Genomic DNA, 19,676 nt, shown 5'->3' with positions numbered 1-19,676 from the left:
GAAGCAGGCGTAAAGTATGTCAGCTGCTCTCATATTGCTCTTATTCCAAAGCTTAGAAAGTGAGTTAAATGCTGTACAATCGGAAGTCCTGGAGTTGCCAAGCCATGTTATATGAGGTTGGATGCAGCAAGGTGACATGGCTCGTTCTGCTGTACCAGGCACCTGGTGCTTCTGTGGAGCAACATATTCAGCTAGGTTTTTGCAATGCAGGAAAAAAATGGGGGTTCTTTCTGCTCAGTTAGTAAGTTAGAGAGAAAAGTAACTTAAGGGCATTAGAAACATCTTATTAACTTTAATACGCTAGCAAATAACTACTGAATTAAGCCAAATGAGCAGCTTAGAATACATGCCAACTTTGTGGAATATCTGTTTCAATTGATAGAAAGCAGTGCTTCAGTACCAGGTATATTTTCTTTTAATAACAGAGCGAAGAACGCACATTCTCATTGTATCATGCCAGTAGGGGTTCAGGAACAACCAGAGAGAATCATCTTTCAAAACTCCACCAAGGTACAGAACTGGATATTTTGACCTACGTTGTGCTGCTTGTAAAATTCTATTTTAAGCCATCACTATTAGGATTGTTTGTGGTTTTCTAGCCATGTGTTGCAGTTTGAAAATCTTAAGTAGGCATTTGGTGAATCAGCATCTTTCCATTCCTTTCTGACCTACAAAGACTGCTCATTTGGGAATTTTGTTTCCGTGAATTGGGAAAATACCAGCCAAAAAACCCACTGAATAGCCAAAAGAAGTGGTAGTGGATATGACTTAACAAACACAACTCTAGTTGTTACATCAGTAACATACTAAAGGCTGAGACTGCTCAGGTTCTGAACCTTCTCCTTGCTTTTGTTGGTATATAGAATTATCTTTTCTATGGCTGCAGTCCTGCACTTCTCTGTATGCATTTGATCATCAACAACCTTCATCCTTTTTTATCCCTTAATGGAGGGAAAACAAGCAGCTCCTTTGCTGGAGGAGGCTTAGCTCAGCAGACTGCTGGTGTCACTGTGCACTGAGCTTAAGAACTTGGAATGTGAAAGAGGGAGCACATTCCATTTGGGCAAAGGAATCATGTCTGTTAGGGGTCAGTTTGCTGTGGTTTTTGAACTTTCCATATGATCTCATCGCTGGAGGAGGAAAGTATATTCTCCCTTAAGAACAATCTTATGATTCATTACTACTATATTTTTCTGTGTGAGCTTTTTGAGTGCCAGACCTCCCCTTACTTCCCCCCACCCCCAACAAAAACCAGCCCCCCTGTCTTCAGCTTTATATAATATTGCTGTAGGTGGATTTATTCAGAATAATAGTTGGCTTCAACAGTCAGAGCTTTATGTCTATAGAACTGTTGCTAACGTATATTTATCCAGATATTTGTTAAGCTTTGAATTTTGGGGAGAGGGCTTGTATGCTTTGTTTCCTAAGGTTTGGTAAGCGCTGCTTAGGCACAAATCTTCCTTTCTGTGGATATCATTTCACATGCTTATTTCAGCAAGTTTACTTGGAAATAGATAATCACTTCATTTAATGGAGTGAAGATTTAGATTGTCACTTCAGTTCTGCAGCCCACTGGCCCAGTGAGCTGGCAGTCAGCCCCTGGAAACAGCTGCGTGTTTTGGCAGCAGCCTTTGAAGCTGGAGGGAGATGTCTTGCTTGTTCTCCCACATACCCCAGCAAGAGCTTCTGTTGGCTAGTCAGAATGTAACGGCTCCTGGGACTGTTACACTGGGAAGTACACCAGAAGAAGGAAAAAATGTAGAGATGCGAGTCAATGAAGGGTGCTTTAGAAGGCCTAGTGGCACGGCAAGGAGGTGATGACCCTTTTCCATTTGTTCCTCTGCATCACTGTAGAGAACTTGCTCATTCCCAATCTGTCTGAAAATGTGTGCTGTAATAATATCACAGTGGCTTTTAGGTGATGAAGGAAGTTGTCTCCTTCCATCTGACAGTCGAGTCCTGCAGTCAAAGAAACACAGGCATTATAGCCTCTGTGGGCTGTAAAGAGGTCACGTATAAATACTGAGATGAGTGAAGACCTTCTTCCTGTTGGAAATACAGCAGGGAAGTGCAATAAACGTGAAGAACAAAGAATATGATAAAAAGCACTCTTCTGTTTCATTTGGCTCCTATCCCTTTTGAACTGAAATTTGTGTATAGCGGAGAAATATGAGGAGTATGGGTGAGGTGCTGGTTAACAGTCGTTGCATAAAACTTGGTGCTTTCCTTGGAGAAGGTGGATCAAGGAAAGAAAATAAAGCCTTGTTTTTTATTAGACCTGCCAGTGACGTGGTGGTGAGGTACACTCATGGCTGTTTGGTTTGGTGTAGCCTTGTGAGGTCAGGAGCTCAGGTATGACTCTTGTTTTAAAAAAGGAGAATTTTGGGAGGGAGCCTAGCATATTTAGTTTGTAGTGTTGGCTGTTGTACTCAAATAAACGTCAAAGAGAAGGCCTGAGAATCCATTTCTGCTAGAGATCATGCCTTCCTACTATTCTTCACAATAAGTAGCAGTCATTTTAGAGTGCAGTTCTTTTCCTAAGAGAAAGAAATTGAATTCATTTCCCTCTGTGTAGTAAAGTACAATTATTGAACGCTGGGAAAAGACTAGCACGCTGTGATGGTTTAATTTGTTTCTGATAGCAATGGTTTCATTTGTCTATCTTAAATGCTGCAGGCTGGTAAACAAAGTGATGGATGGTGGGAGCTGTTAGCAGGAGGGGAGTTTGCTGCCTTCAAATTGGTACCTGGATAGGCAAATTATAGGCATGGAATGTGAAAATTTTAGTTTTAGGATTTGTGTCAAATGAAGGTAGAGTGCTTATTTTGTAATAATCAAGTAGGTCAACTGGAAACTGTTGGTATTTGCCTTTTTTAAACGATGTGAATCATCCTGCATCTTTGTATGGGTAAGAATTATCCACTGCTATTAAGAAAATTATTTTATTTCAAATGGAGCATGAAATATTAGTGATTGAGACTTTTGTATAGTATTTTCAGTTGTAAGGCATAGCCCGAAAAGTGGAACTAAAAATAATTAGAACCGTTGTTAAAGAAAAGCTGGAAGTAGAACTCAAGGCCGCTTTGTTTGTGCTTTAAATTGTGCCACTTACATTCTGAATAGTTGTAAAATAAGTAGTTTTTTTCTTATGTTGGAAAAAAAAAAAAAAATCATGTAAAAACAGAGCTTCTCCAGAACTTAGCCACATGGAAGGACTGTGGTAGGGCAGAGAATAAGAAGGCACTGAAAAAGAGCATCTGAGTTTGATGGTCTGTACTACTAATTAAGTCTTCTGATCACTGTACCACTCCTTAATCATTCTCTGGTACTACCGTGCTGTAATTGGAATGTATTAGCTTATTGTCTCAATTTTTAATAGGATCTAAATGATTTTTTTTGTCTGCCACATGATTGTGAGTCTGAGATGAATTTATTTTTTGATGGGAACTCTGCAAACCACGTGGCTCTGTTTCCAAATCAGCATCTCGTTCCTGTCACGTTTGGTTTATCATGCTTAAGGTGAACCCAGATTCAGATGTAGCGAAACTGTTGTAGGTTCAGAAAAACTACAATGTAATGTAGAAAACCACTGCTGTTTATTTTGTACTGTGTGATAAGTGCAGAGCACTTCTGGATCTGAACATTGCCAAGATTGTTGCCAGAAGACTCTAAATAGGGAAATCTATTATGTTTTTGAGTTGTGTTCCTCTCAGATGAAGGAACACCATCTACCTGTGCTGTGCTTTTTAATACGACTTGTGAAGCATCTGAGATTTGCAGCTTATTTTATTTATAGGATTACAAGAGTCTTTGCATTTCTCTTTGGACCAGATGTGGTCTAAGCAATAGATTTTAAAATAGGTATACAGTGCTTCTTTTCCCAGTATAGTTCATACGTTTTACTCGTGTTTACCTAATTTCTGTCTGCAAAAAAGGTGGCCCACTGAGAGATTGTTCTCCTGTTATGAGCTTAGATAGTGAGATTAGAATACGTGTCATTCTAGAATTGAGAGTGTATTTCTTCACCTGATCTTGAATCTGTCACTGCTGTAAGAAGCATGTTCTCTGTATTCTTTCTTCTCCACCATTCTGGTGTTGAGCGTTTACTCTGTTAGCTAGAGAGCCATGGGGGAAACGTGATGGAAATTGGTGCAGTGTTTTGTCAAAACCATTGTTACTGAAAGCTAGCAAAACAGCTGGATGCGTTTCTGTATTTTCTTGTGTCAGGAGATGCAGATGAGATATTGGAAAATCTCTTGATCCTTTTCTTTTTTTAGTAGGAATGTGGGGGGAGTTGTCTTCTCCACCTTTATATGTTATGCACAAATATTTCATTACTGTCCTTTTGTTATTTATTAAAAAGAAAAAAAAGAAGCATGTCTCCTCAGTTTTCTCTGTTCTCCAAATGGTGCACTGCATTCCTTGCAAGCCAGGCATCTCATGTGTTTTCTGTAATGCTGGGTCTGCTGAAGTGCAATGTTCAGAGAATTTGGCGTACTGATAAGAAATCATTCCTTTCTATTTTTATGTCCTGTCTGCATCTGGACTTTTCCCGCAAAGACAATTTGTGTTGTCCCATCCACACCCCTGCAATAAATCATGTTTACAGTACATTCTGCTTTCCTAAGTTTCATTTCTATTATGATGCCATTTGTGATTTTCTCCCTTTAACTTTAGGCTGTACCTTAGCTTCTGGATGACTGCTGTAATCAGGATTAGCTGTGAATGTCAAGTCCTCTGATGTTGAAATTGCAGTTTTCAGTAATTAACGGAACACTTACTTAGGAAGGAAATGTAAATTCTAGGTGTGAACTGATGTAAAATATATCAAAACCAAAAAGCATTTCATTTATGGGTAGATTAACTTGTGTGTGCTGAACATCATCCTAGCATCTATCTATGCATGCATGCAATTGCGTTCGTTTCCTCATACATATTAACAGGAGCCTGGACATTCCAGTCTTAACTTCTTGTAGAATTAGTTGCCCCTTGGAAAATGCAAATTGTACAAAGCTAGTACAGCTCCAGATTATTTGCTCTTTGCTAGTAGTCCAAAATGTTGCATGTAGCTTTAGTGTTTAATTAGAAAGCTCATAGTTGATGGAGAGGACAAAAGAAAAAACATAAAGAAAACTGCTAAGAAAAGGTGCAGAAAAAAAAAGTAAATGCTTTTTTCATTAGTAGTTATACTGCATTTGTCTTGACTGTGCATGTTCAGAATGATTGCCTGTTAGCAAAATGTCGAAGTGATAGCAATTTTGAATTAACGGAAAGTAAGAAAGCTGCAAGGAGTGCTACTTCAACTTTCTGAGTGAAAAGAATTTGCCTGAAGTAATTTTAATGTTCTGATCTGAAATACTTGTATGTTTACAGCGAACAGAGTATCTGCCAAGCACGAGCTGCTGTAATGGTCTACGATGATGCCAATAAGAAATGGGTACCAGCTGGTGGATCAACTGGATTCAGCAGAGTTCACATATATCATCACACAGGCAACAACACATTCAGAGTTGTGGGCAGGAAGATTCAAGATCATCAGGTAGGTGAATCTCTAAAAATTTTGAATACGAACGTTAATTTTTTGCTTCTTTTTAACATAAGAAATGCATCTTTGGTAATGTGGGAACTTCAAGCAGTAAATATACTTTCATTTTGAATTCAAATAAAGAAACTTTATTATGACCTTTTCCCCATAAAACTATGCACTTTGTATACATTTACAATTATTCTCCTTGTACAGTATTCACCTTTCCTTTCGGGAAGGAAGAGTGGTAGTGTAGATGTAAATGATGCGATTCTCTTTTAAGTCAGAGTTTGGGTCTAAGGACTTCTGTTCTTCCCTATTCTCTGCAGTTAACTAAGTAGTTACTCATTTCCTCAGAGCAATTTATTTAAAAAAAAATCTACTACTCTGAGAGCTTGAGAAGGGAGCAGAAATGATAATATTGTAATTCCTCAATGAAGAATTTAATAGATCTTGATTAAATAACAGACTGGCACTCTTGTAAAATTTGCTGCGCTTTGTGATAACTTGGGGTGGAGTTGTAGTCTTTTTTTGTTTGAGGAGAATTTCTTTATATAACCCCTTTTCCAGCTTTTCATGAAATTATTCTCTTCTGTTTATCTTCTAACATGTACCTGGGGCATAGACTGAAAATACCTTGTGTGATTTGTCACTAAAAACTTGTTGCAAGTAGTAAATAGTACCTGTGTATTCATCTGAGGACAATTTTCTTTTTGATAGTCAGTGGAAAAAGCTGAGAGGATATAGTTACCAAATGCAATGAGATCTTTTGGATGGCTGGTAATAAATGGTTGTACTGGCTAGAATTTATCACCATTTGTGTGAGCTGTAACAATCTTGCAGGATGATGCCTTATGATGCATAGTAGAAGTCCATGTAAACTGCTGCTGAAAGTGCTGCAAGCTAAGGGATGCAGCATCCACAGGAGGAAGGTGATAATTTCATCAGAATATGTGTATATTTTCAACAAGTACTCTGAGGTTAATGGAAGACCGAGGCAGTCTCTGAAATCTGGATGCATTTGCACAACTACTCTGTTACTAAAAATCAAAACTGTTTATATTGCTTCATAAAATTGAAATGAAACTTGCAATGAAACAGCAATTTTATTCCATTTGTTAACTGTTGTAGGTGGTAATAAACTGTGCCATTCCGAAAGGGCTCAAGTACAATCAGGCTACACAGACCTTCCATCAGTGGCGTGATGCTAGACAAGTGTATGGTCTGAATTTTGGCAGCAAAGAAGATGCCAATGTCTTTGCAAGTGCCATGATGCATGCCTTAGAAGTATTAAATTCCCAGGAAGCTGGTAAGTCTTTTAAAACTTTTTTTTTGGAGGTAGATCAAATAGGGATGAAAACATTCAGATGTTTATGCAGAAAAGTCAGTAGGTCTTCTAGCCATGATTAAGCCTCTAGTCCATTTAATTATTTGGGTGTTTTGTGTACTGAACTGCTACTGATTAATAGTGCTTCTTAACCTGATGCTGTCCGTGAGGATGCAGTTCTAAAAACAATCTATTTTCATGGCATCACTTATATGTAGAAACTTACTGACTCGACTTTTTTTGGAAAACCTAAAAAATGCCTGATCAAGAAATGTGTAACTCTTAATCAGGATATTTTTCAGGATTTCTAAAACTATTCAATGTTTTTAATATGTATCAGTATTTTTTCCTTCTTGAGGAGTAATTGTTTATTATGAACATTTTAGACTTTTTTTTTTTTTACTTCTGAACTTTGGAATTGGTGTTGTCCTCTTGATAGTAGAATAATGTTCTTACCATACAGTTCTCTTGCGTCAAGACTTTAGATCCTAGGAGTAACATTGAGATGAGCACATACAATTTAGACATCAAATCTATTATTTCATTTGTTCTCTTTCAGTGGGAGAATAGGTGATATTGAAGATTTAATTCTTAATGGTGAATTCAGTGGCTTTAGGTTTTCATGTGGTATCTGTGATCTATTCTAGATAGATATTACTGCAAAATGATCAGTATAACACTGGGACATCCGCAGAGGGAGGTTTTATTTTACAAGACTTTCTAGAGACTTTTGTGTTCATGTAATCAAATAGAATTCTTTTGTCCTCATTAAATTTTAAAGTTTGCCCTTGTAACAAGAGAGAGTTCTTCTGTGCCAGGTTTTTTTCTCTTGTATAAGAGATGCTGTGGGTAACCTTACTACAGCTGTCCTAACTGCAGCAAAAAAAAAAAAAGAAAGGTGACTTTTAGGTTTCTTTTCATTGTGATAGTTGTGTCAAGAACTTGCCTTTAGATTCTAAGTTGTCTGCACTAAGAGGGATGATGCATTCTGCAGTGCTTGTATATGAGGCCAAAGAATAAAGGGTAGCTAAAATTAAGATGTCTTTTGCCACCTGAAGTAATCCAATTGTGTATCCTGTTCTGCTTGGATGTTCTCTTTTAGAGTTCTCTTTTCCTAAGGACTATTTGACTGTAAATGTTTCATGTGCTCCAGGTGTTTATTATCAAACCGCCTTGCTTTGCAGTGCTGGTTGTAAAAGCATTCACATGCATACATACAGTTCGTTTTAGTACATGAAAGGCAACATGCTATATATTGGTTGGTTTTGTTTCTTCTGATTTACCTGCTAGACTTGTAAGAATTTGTGTGATGTGTATCTTAGCTGTTGTTGTGATACTGCTTCAAAAATGTGTACCTAAAGAGGAGAGCTTGTCTTTCCTCTAAAATAAAACAAAAGAAACTGCCGTGTTTCTTGGTGTATCTAAAAGAACATTTAAAATCTAAGTAATAAAATCCAGCATAGATAAACCTCACTTCCATTGTAAGCAATTTTGTAGAAGTTTGATTCTTGCAGTATCCTTATTTCCCGCTGTGTTTTTCATTTTGGTAATTCCTTTCAGCAGTTTGGTTATTTTTATTCGTAGAAGGAAATCCAGTTTTAATGCTAGCTGAGTGTACTGTTAAGAAATTCATAAAGCTATGGCTTTATGCTAAGGTTCACAGACATCTAAATGACTTCTGGGGAATATTAAAGATTATTTTGTTGATCTGCTTTTGGTTTGCCAGGGAGCTGTTAGAGCTTACTCTTTTTTTTAAAATGATGTAGTCTTCATCTCCTTCTCCTGCATGTATTGGAAAAATGTCCTTGGTCTTCTACTCGTAGTGGCCTCATTGCAAGCTTAGTTTAGTATCTCTCTCCCTCTAGTGGACTTGCAGGGGCAGACAGGGTGCTTGCAGTACTGAGCACAACAGGCTTTTTGTCATTCGAACGAGCTTAGAAGGCAGAGTGAAAGCGTTGGAAGTTGGAGCAGAAGAAAAACATTACTGTAAACAGCAATTTCCTGATTTAAAAAAATAAAAAGTGTTTTTCTCAAAGCTGGCTTGGCAGTGAAACTGTTTGAAATGTGCTGCATGTCTAGTTTTTTTCTCTCCTTGATCTGGAGTGCTGATTATGTGATTATTGCAATTTCTCTTACATTTGAATGTTGGTTATTGGAATAATACAGAACTGAATGTGTTCTCACTCAATTTTGTGTGGCTGCAGTAGCTGTGCAAGCAATCCCTGTGCTTCTGCTGAGCAGAGCAGCAGACCAGCTGGGCCCCCTGCGCACTGTATCAGAAGGACAGCATGCAGAGTGGAATCCTTCTGCTGAGACTTAAGGCAGCCTACTGAGGCTATGGACTCCTGCTCAGGAGATGTATTAAAAGAAACCAAACTTTGTTTCTGGCACTCACTTGGGAAGGTTTCATTTCATTAAAGTAATTGTTGCAGGCAGTCAAGAGGTACTACACCTTATCCAAATGACAAATATGTCATCAGTTTAAGAGGTCATTTGAAGAAGATTTCTGGCTTAAAGGTTGCATGCTGTGTGTTCCAGGTATTTGGTAATTGGTCTTAATTGTCTTGAATAAAGATGACTGCTTGCTGTGTAGGTTTTGTGTTGCATTGTAAGTACAAAGTGACTCTGGAACAAGAGAAGCGTGGCAATGGAGGCAAACATGAGTAGAAAAGGGAGTTGTAGGTTGGGAGGTAGGAAGAAGAAACAGATATCATTCAGTTTTACTGCAGAATGTGTTTCTGGAAGTAGTATTATTTTGTAGCACCTTTGTCTTTAGTCCCAGGAAGGCTTTGCTAACAGAAGAAAACAGGTATGTTTGCAGTTTGCTTCTTAAAGTTGTTTGCACTGAAAGCTGGTGAGGGAAAACTGAAAGGTGTTGTACAGCTGTCAGAAAGCCTATACTAATTCTTTTTAATATAATCATGCACATGTAGGATTCGATTTTTTGGGTTTTTTTTTTTCTGTTTACATGATGTGTTAATTCATATGAAAATCAGGAAGAAGAGAAGAACCTTTTCCTTCCCAAGATGTCTTTATTTTGCTGATCCAACAGTAAAAAGGGAACTGGAAGTCGTGTTTCTTTAAAATGATTAGTAACCCTGGGAGTTAAGTTGTTTAGTTATTAAAGAATCAAACCTTTACAGAGGAAAAAATGCATGCTTTATTCACAGCTTTGGAATTACAGCTACATATGGTCCTTTCTCTTTTGGCAAGATAGTTAATTAAATCTTTGAATGGACTTATTCATATCATAGACTGAATAATTTAGTGTCTTTGGGAAATACAAACTGGGGGTGGAAACTGGAGTTGCCTCATGGTATTACGTATAGAGATTATAGGAGGCTGAAATGAGAAGTACACAGGAAGTAGGGGGAAGGAGAGCTTCTCCTTGCACTCTTGTGTTTCTCATCATGCTAAAACTTGTATCAAGAGAAAAATGATTCTGCTGCAGTGGTGTAATTATTCAGTACCTGTCCTCTCGGTGATTCTGGAGCAGGCTGTCAGCACTCCCTGTCAGAATATAGGAATGTGATGTGGTATTACCTGTGTTGTCAAGAGCAAGCTAATATCTCTGTTTTTGGTAGTAAGCTTTTCCTCTTGTTTTTGTATATTGGATTGATTAAAGAGAGGTTTTTTTAACTGTTAGCTTCTGTAATAACCAATCCTGATTTACATGCCAAAATCCTGATATGAAATAAATTGAGCTGCTGCTTAGACAAAGTATTTCCAGTTGAGTTGCGTGTAAGATTATCAAAACAATCATCAACTTCTTTGTGGTATTGAGAAGAGCAGGGGGAGTTGCTCAGTTCTCAGTGATATGCTCACCTCTAAGTTTTACCTTTGTGGTATTTCTGATTTGTATGGTTATTGAGGATAACTGTTATATCACATGGAAGTGTTGAGGTTTGGACTGGCAATCCAGAGAATTTCATGAAAAACTGATAGTTGGTCTTAACTGAATAGCAATCATAGGTAAAAGTATATTAATTTTATGGATAAAGTTCTGTTTAATAAGCAGTGGATAATGATATGTTTTTCTCCTGAGAGTTGTATTTGTCTTAAATATTCCCAGTAGAATTTGTAGCTAGACTAAATCTGAAGCCTTTTTCAGGCAGCTTTGTCATACAGTCAAGAATGTAACTGAGGAAATATCACTTTGTTATAAACGTTCATTTTAGCATTATACAAAAGCAGTTACTGCTTGTAAGATAGCTATTTAAAGACATTTTTACAGAATCAGGGAAAAAATGTAATAGCTTGCAGTAGATTGATATATTTAACTTTTGACTTCTTTTTGAAGACATACTGTATGATTTTGTTAAGTGACCTTAGTACTATATTCTAGAAGCTTTTGTCTCTGTTTCCTCCTATGTAGAATGGTGGTAGGGAGGGAAGCCACAAGCGTAAGGTTGCCAAACAAGCTTGTTCCCAAGCCAAGTGTAACACCCAGCAGTTTTATTTTCAGGGCTCTGCTGCTGCTGATAAGGAGGCTCTGCTGGCTTTGATAGAAGGCTTATCTCTACTCAAATTCAAATGTATTTTTATGTGTTTTTGAAGGTCTTCTTTATTCTTGGCCCCTTTTATTACCTTGATCAACTAAAAGTATCTGTGAAGTGAAATGAAAAGTATTGACTTTCTATATAAAAAGAATGAAAAAAGTACCCTACTTATCCTTCTGCTAAAATAAATCAAAATGAGTCTATTAATTCAATTGAAGGCAGTTATAAAAAGAGAGCCATATATGAGGATGTAGATATTGGAAAAATTGGGAAGTCTTAAATGGAAAATGATTAGCTTATGCAGAAGTACTTGAGTAGTGTTGTTTTTTTTTTTTTTTACTTGTTAATGCCCTGGTTTTTGACTGCTGTAGTTTTATTTATGAATCCCTACTCCAAATCTAGGTCTAGGTGAGTGGTGCCACTTTGCTTTTGCTGAGGAGTAGATAGCAGCACTGCCAAGGTTTTATTCTGTGATGCGCAGCAGTAGGACAGGCTCTGAGCAGAAGAAATAGAGACAAATAAGAGCTTACTTTGCCATTGCTACTTTTCCTATTTTAGGGATTGGTAGTAGGAAACAAATAAAGTCTGCTTTCCATTTGTTTAAAAAGATGAAACATTTATTTTAAAATACACAATTTTATTATTGCATTATAAAAGTTCTTACATTCCACAGCAGAATTGTATCTTTTTGTTCTATTTTGAACTCTTGTCTGGAGTGTGTTCTTTGCTTGGTAGATCTGCTCAAGTTGTCCTTCATAACCTTTTGGAAAAGGCTTTCATTACTATTCTTAATGCACTTACCTTTATAGTGTTTGCCTATACAAATTAACTTGCTGTCTGCTTTCACTGCATTTGTCCTTGAAAAGTCATTCCTACTTAGATTGGAATATCAGGCTACATAATGGATATGTTATGTAGTTTTGGCGCTGATACGCTGAGGAATTAAGCAATGGGAATTCATAATTACTGGGTTGTTTTCATAACTGCTTCTCTGTATATCTTCACCCCCAAATAAATTTCCTGTGATACAGTTGGTCAAGTTTTTCTAAAGACACTTGATTTTTAAAAGCTTGCATTTTACTGCTGTATTCTGAACAGTGCAGTTGTATTGGAGTTGTATTTTTATACGTTTGTTGGCTTGACCTACCCCTGTATGACCAGCTCTGAAGCAAGCCTGTCCTACTAAATGAAGAGATGCACTTCTGTAGCCTTGTATAGACCTTGTACAGGTCCTTGGATATCCTGTAGTTCATGGATTGTTCCTATATCGAATAGTAGATACCCTGGTTTTTTTTGTGGTTACTGCCTTGCAGGAATGTACTGTCTTCAGGTGCTTTGGCAATGCTACTAAGGTAAGACAAGGGATGTTAAAAAAGGCAAGGTGAAGAGTTTGAAGTAAAGCTCCAAAGCAGGACAACACAATTGCAGATACTGAGGGGTGGGGGGAAAGCAGGCTGAAAGGCATTGAGAAAATCATGCGTTTCTGCTGCCAACTTGCTAGCTGCACCTTCATAGCATTATGCAACTGGAATTAATAAATTCAGCTCTTGAACAGCCATGTGGAGTTAAGTCAGTTTTAGAAAGGTGATACTGCAGATGCTTACTTTGGCCCATGCAGCTGCCTGCAGCCTGATGTCCTGCTTTGAGCGGTGCCAGCAGTCATCTGTGGGAAGAACCAGGACAGACCCTGACCTGCTGGGCGAGGCAGCTTTGGCAGGCTTTTCCCCTGATTCTGGTTCCCCTGATTCCCAGGGGAGATTCCTGATGCATTGGATTTCCAGTCCATCTCTCATTAGCCAGTTGTCCAAACTGTTGCAGAGAAAGGGGGATGCAAAGGTGAGAACAGGCTGAAAAACGGAAAGCCTTTAAAGGAGATGGATGAAATATGAAATCATATCCTCTGTTAAAATATGCCAGAGTGCACTGTCTGTACATTCTTGAGAGAAGGAAAGATGTTAGATTTTCCTTGAAACTCAAAATGCACGGACCATTCAGCCTCACGTTGTACTTGGTTTCTACTGATCTTTCAAGATAGTAATCCTGCTGCTTCAGGCTTCTTCCAGGCAGGGCCTGTGATTGCTTCTCTGTGAGCCTGATGTTACTATGTTGAAGTATCCTGAAGCCTCTGAGAAAGCTTTTTATTACCCAGCTCCTGCTTGCTTCTGCTTTTTTATAGCATCTTGCCCCCCTTCTGAAGGTTTGCAGTTTAGCAAGGAAATGGTGGTCTTGGCTGTTGTAACAAATGAATTTATAGCATCAGACATATGCTTTGCCACTTGATATGTACCTTCTAACTTGCCTACATCCATCAGCATGGTGGGGTTTTTGTGTGTTTGCAGAGAGAAACTTGTTGGTGAACAGGCCAGATGGCTCTGCAGCTCACCATTTCTTTTCTAAAAGCCTTTGTTATGCTCAGGTTGCATTTTCTTATGGCAAAAATATGAGGTACTAAGCCTAACTGTGTTAATTGTTAGCAGGTGTTTGGGTTTCTTGCATGTACAGATGCAAAGGAAGTACCAGAACTTGCTAGGGTGGGTTGATTAGATTCTGCAAGCTTGGCTTGCGTGTTTTGGCACCATGTATTCTGCAAAGAAGTTTGAGGCAATGAGACACAAAGCTGTGATCCATGGTAGAACATAATCATTTTAAGTACAAATTCTATTTGTAGAATAACAAAAGCAAGATACAACAACCAATCTGTGTTACTTCATTTCCCTCCTTTCCCTTCTGTCTTCAGTGAACACTTCATGTGGGTGTAGGTTTGATCAAGTTGTTTCTACTGTATTATAGTTCCAGTTAGTGAATGAGCAAAGCCATCATCAAAAGTTGTTCTCATTTTTTTCTAATTTCTGTTCTTTGTTTTCTAATGCTTATACCTATGTGGTTTGTTCTGATAAATGACAGGTCTGATTGAAAGGAATATGTGAGACGTAGCCAGCACTTAGTGGCATCCAGTACCTTTGTGCAGCCATACAGCTGCTCCTGGATAGTGTCTAATTCTAAAAGGCCATGAAAGGCTGGAGCATGGTGCAGACAGCCAGGCTGCTTCCTGGGCTGCCTGAGAGCTTCAGTCACAGCTTAATGGGCATAAAAGCCTGGCAGCTGTCGTGCAGGGGAGATGAGCAGAGAAATCTAATTTCAGAAGTTTTAAAGCAGAAAAACTTTCCAGATGACCAGTATATTTCCGTTTACTGACAATTTTATTATTAATATAGGTAGGTCTTCTGCATCGAAAGTAATAAAGATTCATGTTTGTTGATAGCTCTTAATGATGCTCCAAGCAAAAGTAGTGCATCCAAGGCACTTTTTTTGTTGTTGTTGTGCGCTTAGACATGAGGGCCTGATGCTCGCTAAAAAAATAAATAAGAAAGATAACCTCTGTAATACACTTTCCACTTCTTTATTTTATAAGTAAGTTTATATGTTACACTTTAACTGTAGGATACAGAAAGTTTTAGCGTATTCAGGATCCACTGAATGCATGATGACAGTGGAAACAATACAGTGCTGTTTTTTTTGAGTAACCTTGTTGTTGTTGTGTTGCCTTTGAACAGGGCACTTGTTTGCTGAATCTGAGGCAGATTAACTGTCCTTTATGTCTCAATGTGTTGCTTTATGTTTTGGATGACTTTCCCAAGTTCAGATGGCAAACGGCATCTACATTTTGACATTTGAGATGGATGAGATCTCATTACAACCCCCCCACTCTTAACTACTTTTGTGGAATCTTGGCAAGAAATTCCTGTTTTGCTTTGGGACCTCCTTGGAAATGGATCAATTTTTATTAGTCCTGCTTCTCTTTGATGCTAAGTTCTGTAATCTTAGATGTAGCTGCCATCTAATTGATTTTGTTTTACCAACCATTTTAGCTTTAAAAAAAAAAAAAAAACATTTACTATGTGCAGTATGCAATTCCAATTTTCTGTCCTTCAATTTTGTTAATTCTTAAATAATTTTGTACTGTACAGGTATTTGCAAGCAAAGTAGGAAAGCCTCTTTGCTTTTAGAATTGCCCACCAGTAAAAAGTCACCGATAAGTGATGTCCTTCTCGTTTACATCTCTTGTGTTTAGTAGAGCGTGCAGTTTTTGCAATAGTTATGTGCCTTTTCCTTCTGATACAATATTTGCCTACCCCAAAAGGGATTTTCTCTGATCCAAGTTGAGAGGCTAAAATCTGAATGAATTTTGATGTGATTTGTAGAAGCATACTTTGTTTTCCTTCTTTCAGTATGGTGATAAGCTTCTGATGTTTTTTTTTTTCTCCTGTTCTTCCTCTTTTTTTTTTTTTTTTTTTTTTTTTTTTTTTTTTTTTTTTTTAAACTTCCAGTGTTCTATTTAGGTGAGTGCTATAGTTTTTGAGCCTTTTCTGTTCCTCCAAGAACATTTGCTCACTGTTTTAAGAAAAGAACAGACATGGGTGCTTTTCAAAGCTTTTGTTAAGTCCCATCATCTATAAAAACTTGTTTTGCATTTCTGTAAAAGCTTCATCCATGTGAAATAAATCCATTTTGCAGATCAGGTAATGTTTGTTGCAGCTTTTATTTGCTGTATTATGTTGTTGAGCTTGTTTGGCTTACAAAGCAGGAGTAGATAGCTTCTATGTCATGCAGTGGCTGTTCATGTGCCTAGATTGTTGCACTCTCCCCCCCCCTCATGGAGTAGAAGTCCAGACCATTGATTTATGATCTGTCTTCACTTTTAGGTCCTACGTTGCCTCGACAGAATTCACAGCTTCCCTCTCAAGTACAAAATGGCCCATCACAAGAAGAATTGGACATCCAGAGAAGGTATGGTACTGTAAGTGAGCAAGCTGTTCAATTGAAGAGTGTAGTTGCCCTTCACTGATAATGAGAAATTAAATGATGAGGACTTCCAAACTGTCATAGTCCTTCTTTTATTGCCTGTCAGTACAGATTGGTGCTGTTTGGAGAGTTTCTGGGATAGTGGTATACGAAATGGCAGGGTCTTTTGGGGTAGTGGTATCAGAGTTGAAAGTAAAAAAAACAAAGGTCTTGGACTGTCTTCACTGCCTGTGAAGCAGTCCTGGATTGTCTTACCATCAAACCGCTCCCAGAGATTAACTGTTCCCTTCCAGACGGGGCGCTAGGAGTGATTTGGGTTACGCAGAGTACAGGTGTAAGGAATGGGGTCCTGGAATGAAAAGTAAGTGGCCCAGATTGACGGTGAAATGCACGTAATAGTTTTCAGTGCTAACAGGAACAGTGTTAATGTGCTGGGTCTCACTGGCAATAGTACTGAAGATTTTTCTATTTTTACACTTTTTGCTTAGTTTACATAGAGGTGTGTGAAAACAGATGGCCAATTTACAAACAATTCATGTAATATATTACATGAATTCTCTACACTTGTGGAGAAAAGTACTGACATCAACATTGGTCATACTTGCCTGTGTCTTTCCAGCAGTATGTGACACTTGTTAGATCTGAGGAGGAATTGCTTTATCTGACAGTTCCCTTGTTTAAAAACGAACATCAAGAAGCTCATTACAAATCTGTCTGTTTAAGGTGTTTACGTGTAAATATGCTGTCATGATAAAGGTCTCTTTTTATGTTCCTTTCCTTTGACAGATTTTTTAAACAGCTGTTTTCTTTTGATCTTTTTTGTTCCACTGTAATGTTTTTTTAATGTTATTTCCCTTTCTGTTCCTTTAGAAGGCTTTATTAATTGAAATTTCTAGTGCTGAAAAACTTAGCAGAGAGGCATTGTAAATGGATGTCACCAGAAAGAAGTGCTGCCCCGTATGAAGAGCTCTGAAAGTCTCTTGAAACTTCTTATGCATAAAGGCCATATTATTAGGTGGTGTTCTTATGGCTTCACTTCTCATTTGATCTGTGTGCTCTGCTTCTTTTCATCTAATATAACGTCCTCTTTGAAATCTAGTCCTGTTTTTGATTTGTCTTTGCTTTTTTTTTTTCTGCCTGTGAAAAAAGATGGGGAACTAGAATGAGTACTTACTCATGTTGATAGCCAGATTGTTTGTGGGAAAATACTGCTTTTGTGTCAACAAGCCTAAGAGAAACACAATTTTATCAGAACGCATCACGAATATTCTGCTGTCTCTCTTTTTTTGTCTTTGTAAGCATATGATTGTAATACAGTTCAATTAACTCTGAGCTACATCTTATGCACTTTCAACTTTCAGTCTGTAATAGCAACAGCCTTCCTATGATAAGAGAATAGTAAATAGTTGGGGAAAAAAGCACTTATGTATGTATTACTTCTTACAGGTCTGTGAGTGACATTTCTAGTCTCAGTGGCAGAGTGGGCAGAATTGAGTGCTGTGGGGAGCAGAAAGACATGAGAGCACAGGAGAAGGGAATGAATGTTACTGTATGGGAAGGAATATGGAGTTGAGATGCTTCAATAGAAATGCAAGCTTTGCAGGATCTATTGCTACTGAAATGTGTCTCTTGGGACGAAGGGTTTCTGTTTACGGTGTGACTCGATAATAATTCTCTTTTAAGTGCTGGTCTCATATCCCTTCCCTTAAAAATCCCTCAATCCAGTAGTGTTTGACCAACTTCCACGTTAAGAACGTTTAGGAGAATACATTTTGGGTGATTAATTCTAGGTCTGAATAAAAGATCTGCTTTCGTAATAAGTGAAGTTGGAAAAGGACCCTGTAAAGATCATCTGGTCTAACCTCCTGCTTTTGAAACAGGGCTAATTTCAGTGACTTGTAACTTCAGGGCTTCCCTAGGCACAAATAGACACAAGTATTGCCTCACAAATACTTTGCCACAGGAGTGGCCGGTGAAGAATGGCTTATTAAAGGGAGATCTTCAACTCGTTGATGTTATACTTTGCTTTTATAGCTGTTCAGGAATCTTACTGAATCTGGAAGCTGAAGAATTTAATTAAATCTTTGTCAACAGAAGTGTACTGTATTTTTCAAAGATTGTTGTTTTAGAAATCCTTTAGATGTCTTATGTTTTGAATAAAAGTACTGAAATAGTAATTTTACTTTTCAGAGCGTATTAAATAAATGTTTGCATCAGTTCATATGCATTGAACAACAGTCTATAAAGCCACTAGGACCACATATGCAGTGTAAAACACTGAGGTTTTTGTAATACCAATATTATAGGTTGAGTGGTCAATTAAATAATTTCACCCAGTAAGTTTTTTAATTGTCATTTTCTTAAAAGAAACCTTAACACAGGTACATGCTTTCCATATTAAAAAAAAACCAGGGAGTATTTGAGGATAACTTTTAACCTTCTGTAACTTGCAGTGATTTAAATATAACAATGATAAGCTTTAAAACACTTAAGATTCTGTTTGATCCTCAGAAGTGAAGGCTTTCTTTTGTCCTAAGAGTTATTTTTCATTTTGTCAGAGTGCTAGGCAGTATATGCAAATTTCACTGGTTATTTGGTAATGAGCAACCTCAGTCGACATAGGTATTTGCTCATAACTTCAGAGTTACTTAACGTTTTAAAATACAAGATGAGTTCATGACATGCCGCTGTGTGCCACCCCTGAGTATAAATTTACGTTCTCTTCTAGCCATGATAAATATATTGTCAGGAATATGATTCACTGAGTTGGTATCTGGCACAACACTGAGGAATTTATTGAGTTAATGTTTATAAATAACTTCAAAATCATCGCTGCTTCATAAATAAAGAGACCAAGAGCATCAGAAACAGAGGAAGTGTATAGGTTGTAAGGAATAATGAAGGTATACAAGCCACCTGTTATCTTTCAGGGACGTAATGGACCAAAAGTTGACCGACTTTTGTCGTAAGTAATCAAAACTATTAGAAGTTCTCAAAACTCAACAGCAGAATAGTAGTAGGGTTTTTTTTTCGTAGGTGTTCAATATTTAAAGTTTGCTTACAGCTTTTATTTGTATCTGGGTTTGCCTTGATTCTATTAAAGAGAACTTGGTTGTGTGACTGCTAGAAAGTAGTATTGACATGGTGCAGTATTTGTAACATCTTTTGGGAGGCTTCTTGGCCATCAGTGGCCAAGTTCAGAGGCTGACAAAGGTAGCAGTTCTTATCATTTTTCAAAAGGCTTAAATGAATGGATTGTATTTTACAGATTAAATATATTTTTTCCTCAAGCTTTGATCTTAATTTATGACCACCTTATAAGGGTCTACATTTTTTTGGTAAATTCATGATTTTGAATATAATTCCTCAACTATTTTAAAAACAGGTACAGAAATGCTGAAGGAAAAGAAGCACCCATATCCTGCAATCAAGTAGAAATCTAGTAGTTAAAATGTAAAGAAAGGAAAGTTTGCTCATCGCTTTCTGTGCTTATAGCCTGATTTCTACTGTTGGTTTTCTTCTT

General features: G+C 37.6%; 1 protein-coding gene across 5 annotated transcripts in view; it reads left to right on the top strand.

Annotated features, from left to right (window-relative positions):
• Window positions 1-19,676, top strand: part of ENAH (ENAH actin regulator) — an 87,193-nt gene that overhangs the window by 39,072 nt on the left and 28,445 nt on the right. For all 5 annotated transcript variants that reach the window (XM_042809655.1, XM_042809673.1, XM_042809666.1 and 2 more), the window contains exons 2-4: window positions 5,374-5,539; window positions 6,656-6,833; window positions 16,054-16,138. In XM_042809655.1, the coding sequence (XP_042665589.1) occupies window positions 5,374-5,539; window positions 6,656-6,833; window positions 16,054-16,138 (429 nt within the window). The remainder of the gene's footprint in view (window positions 1-5,373; window positions 5,540-6,655; window positions 6,834-16,053; window positions 16,139-19,676) is intronic.

This window comes from Centrocercus urophasianus, unplaced genomic scaffold, assembly GCF_019232065.1.
Source record: "Centrocercus urophasianus isolate 14NV4802_14NV808 unplaced genomic scaffold, USGS_Curo_1.0 seq_10, whole genome shotgun sequence".
Lineage (NCBI taxonomy): Eukaryota > Metazoa > Chordata > Aves > Galliformes > Phasianidae > Centrocercus > Centrocercus urophasianus.
This window is presented reverse-complemented; position numbering and strand designations above follow the sequence as displayed.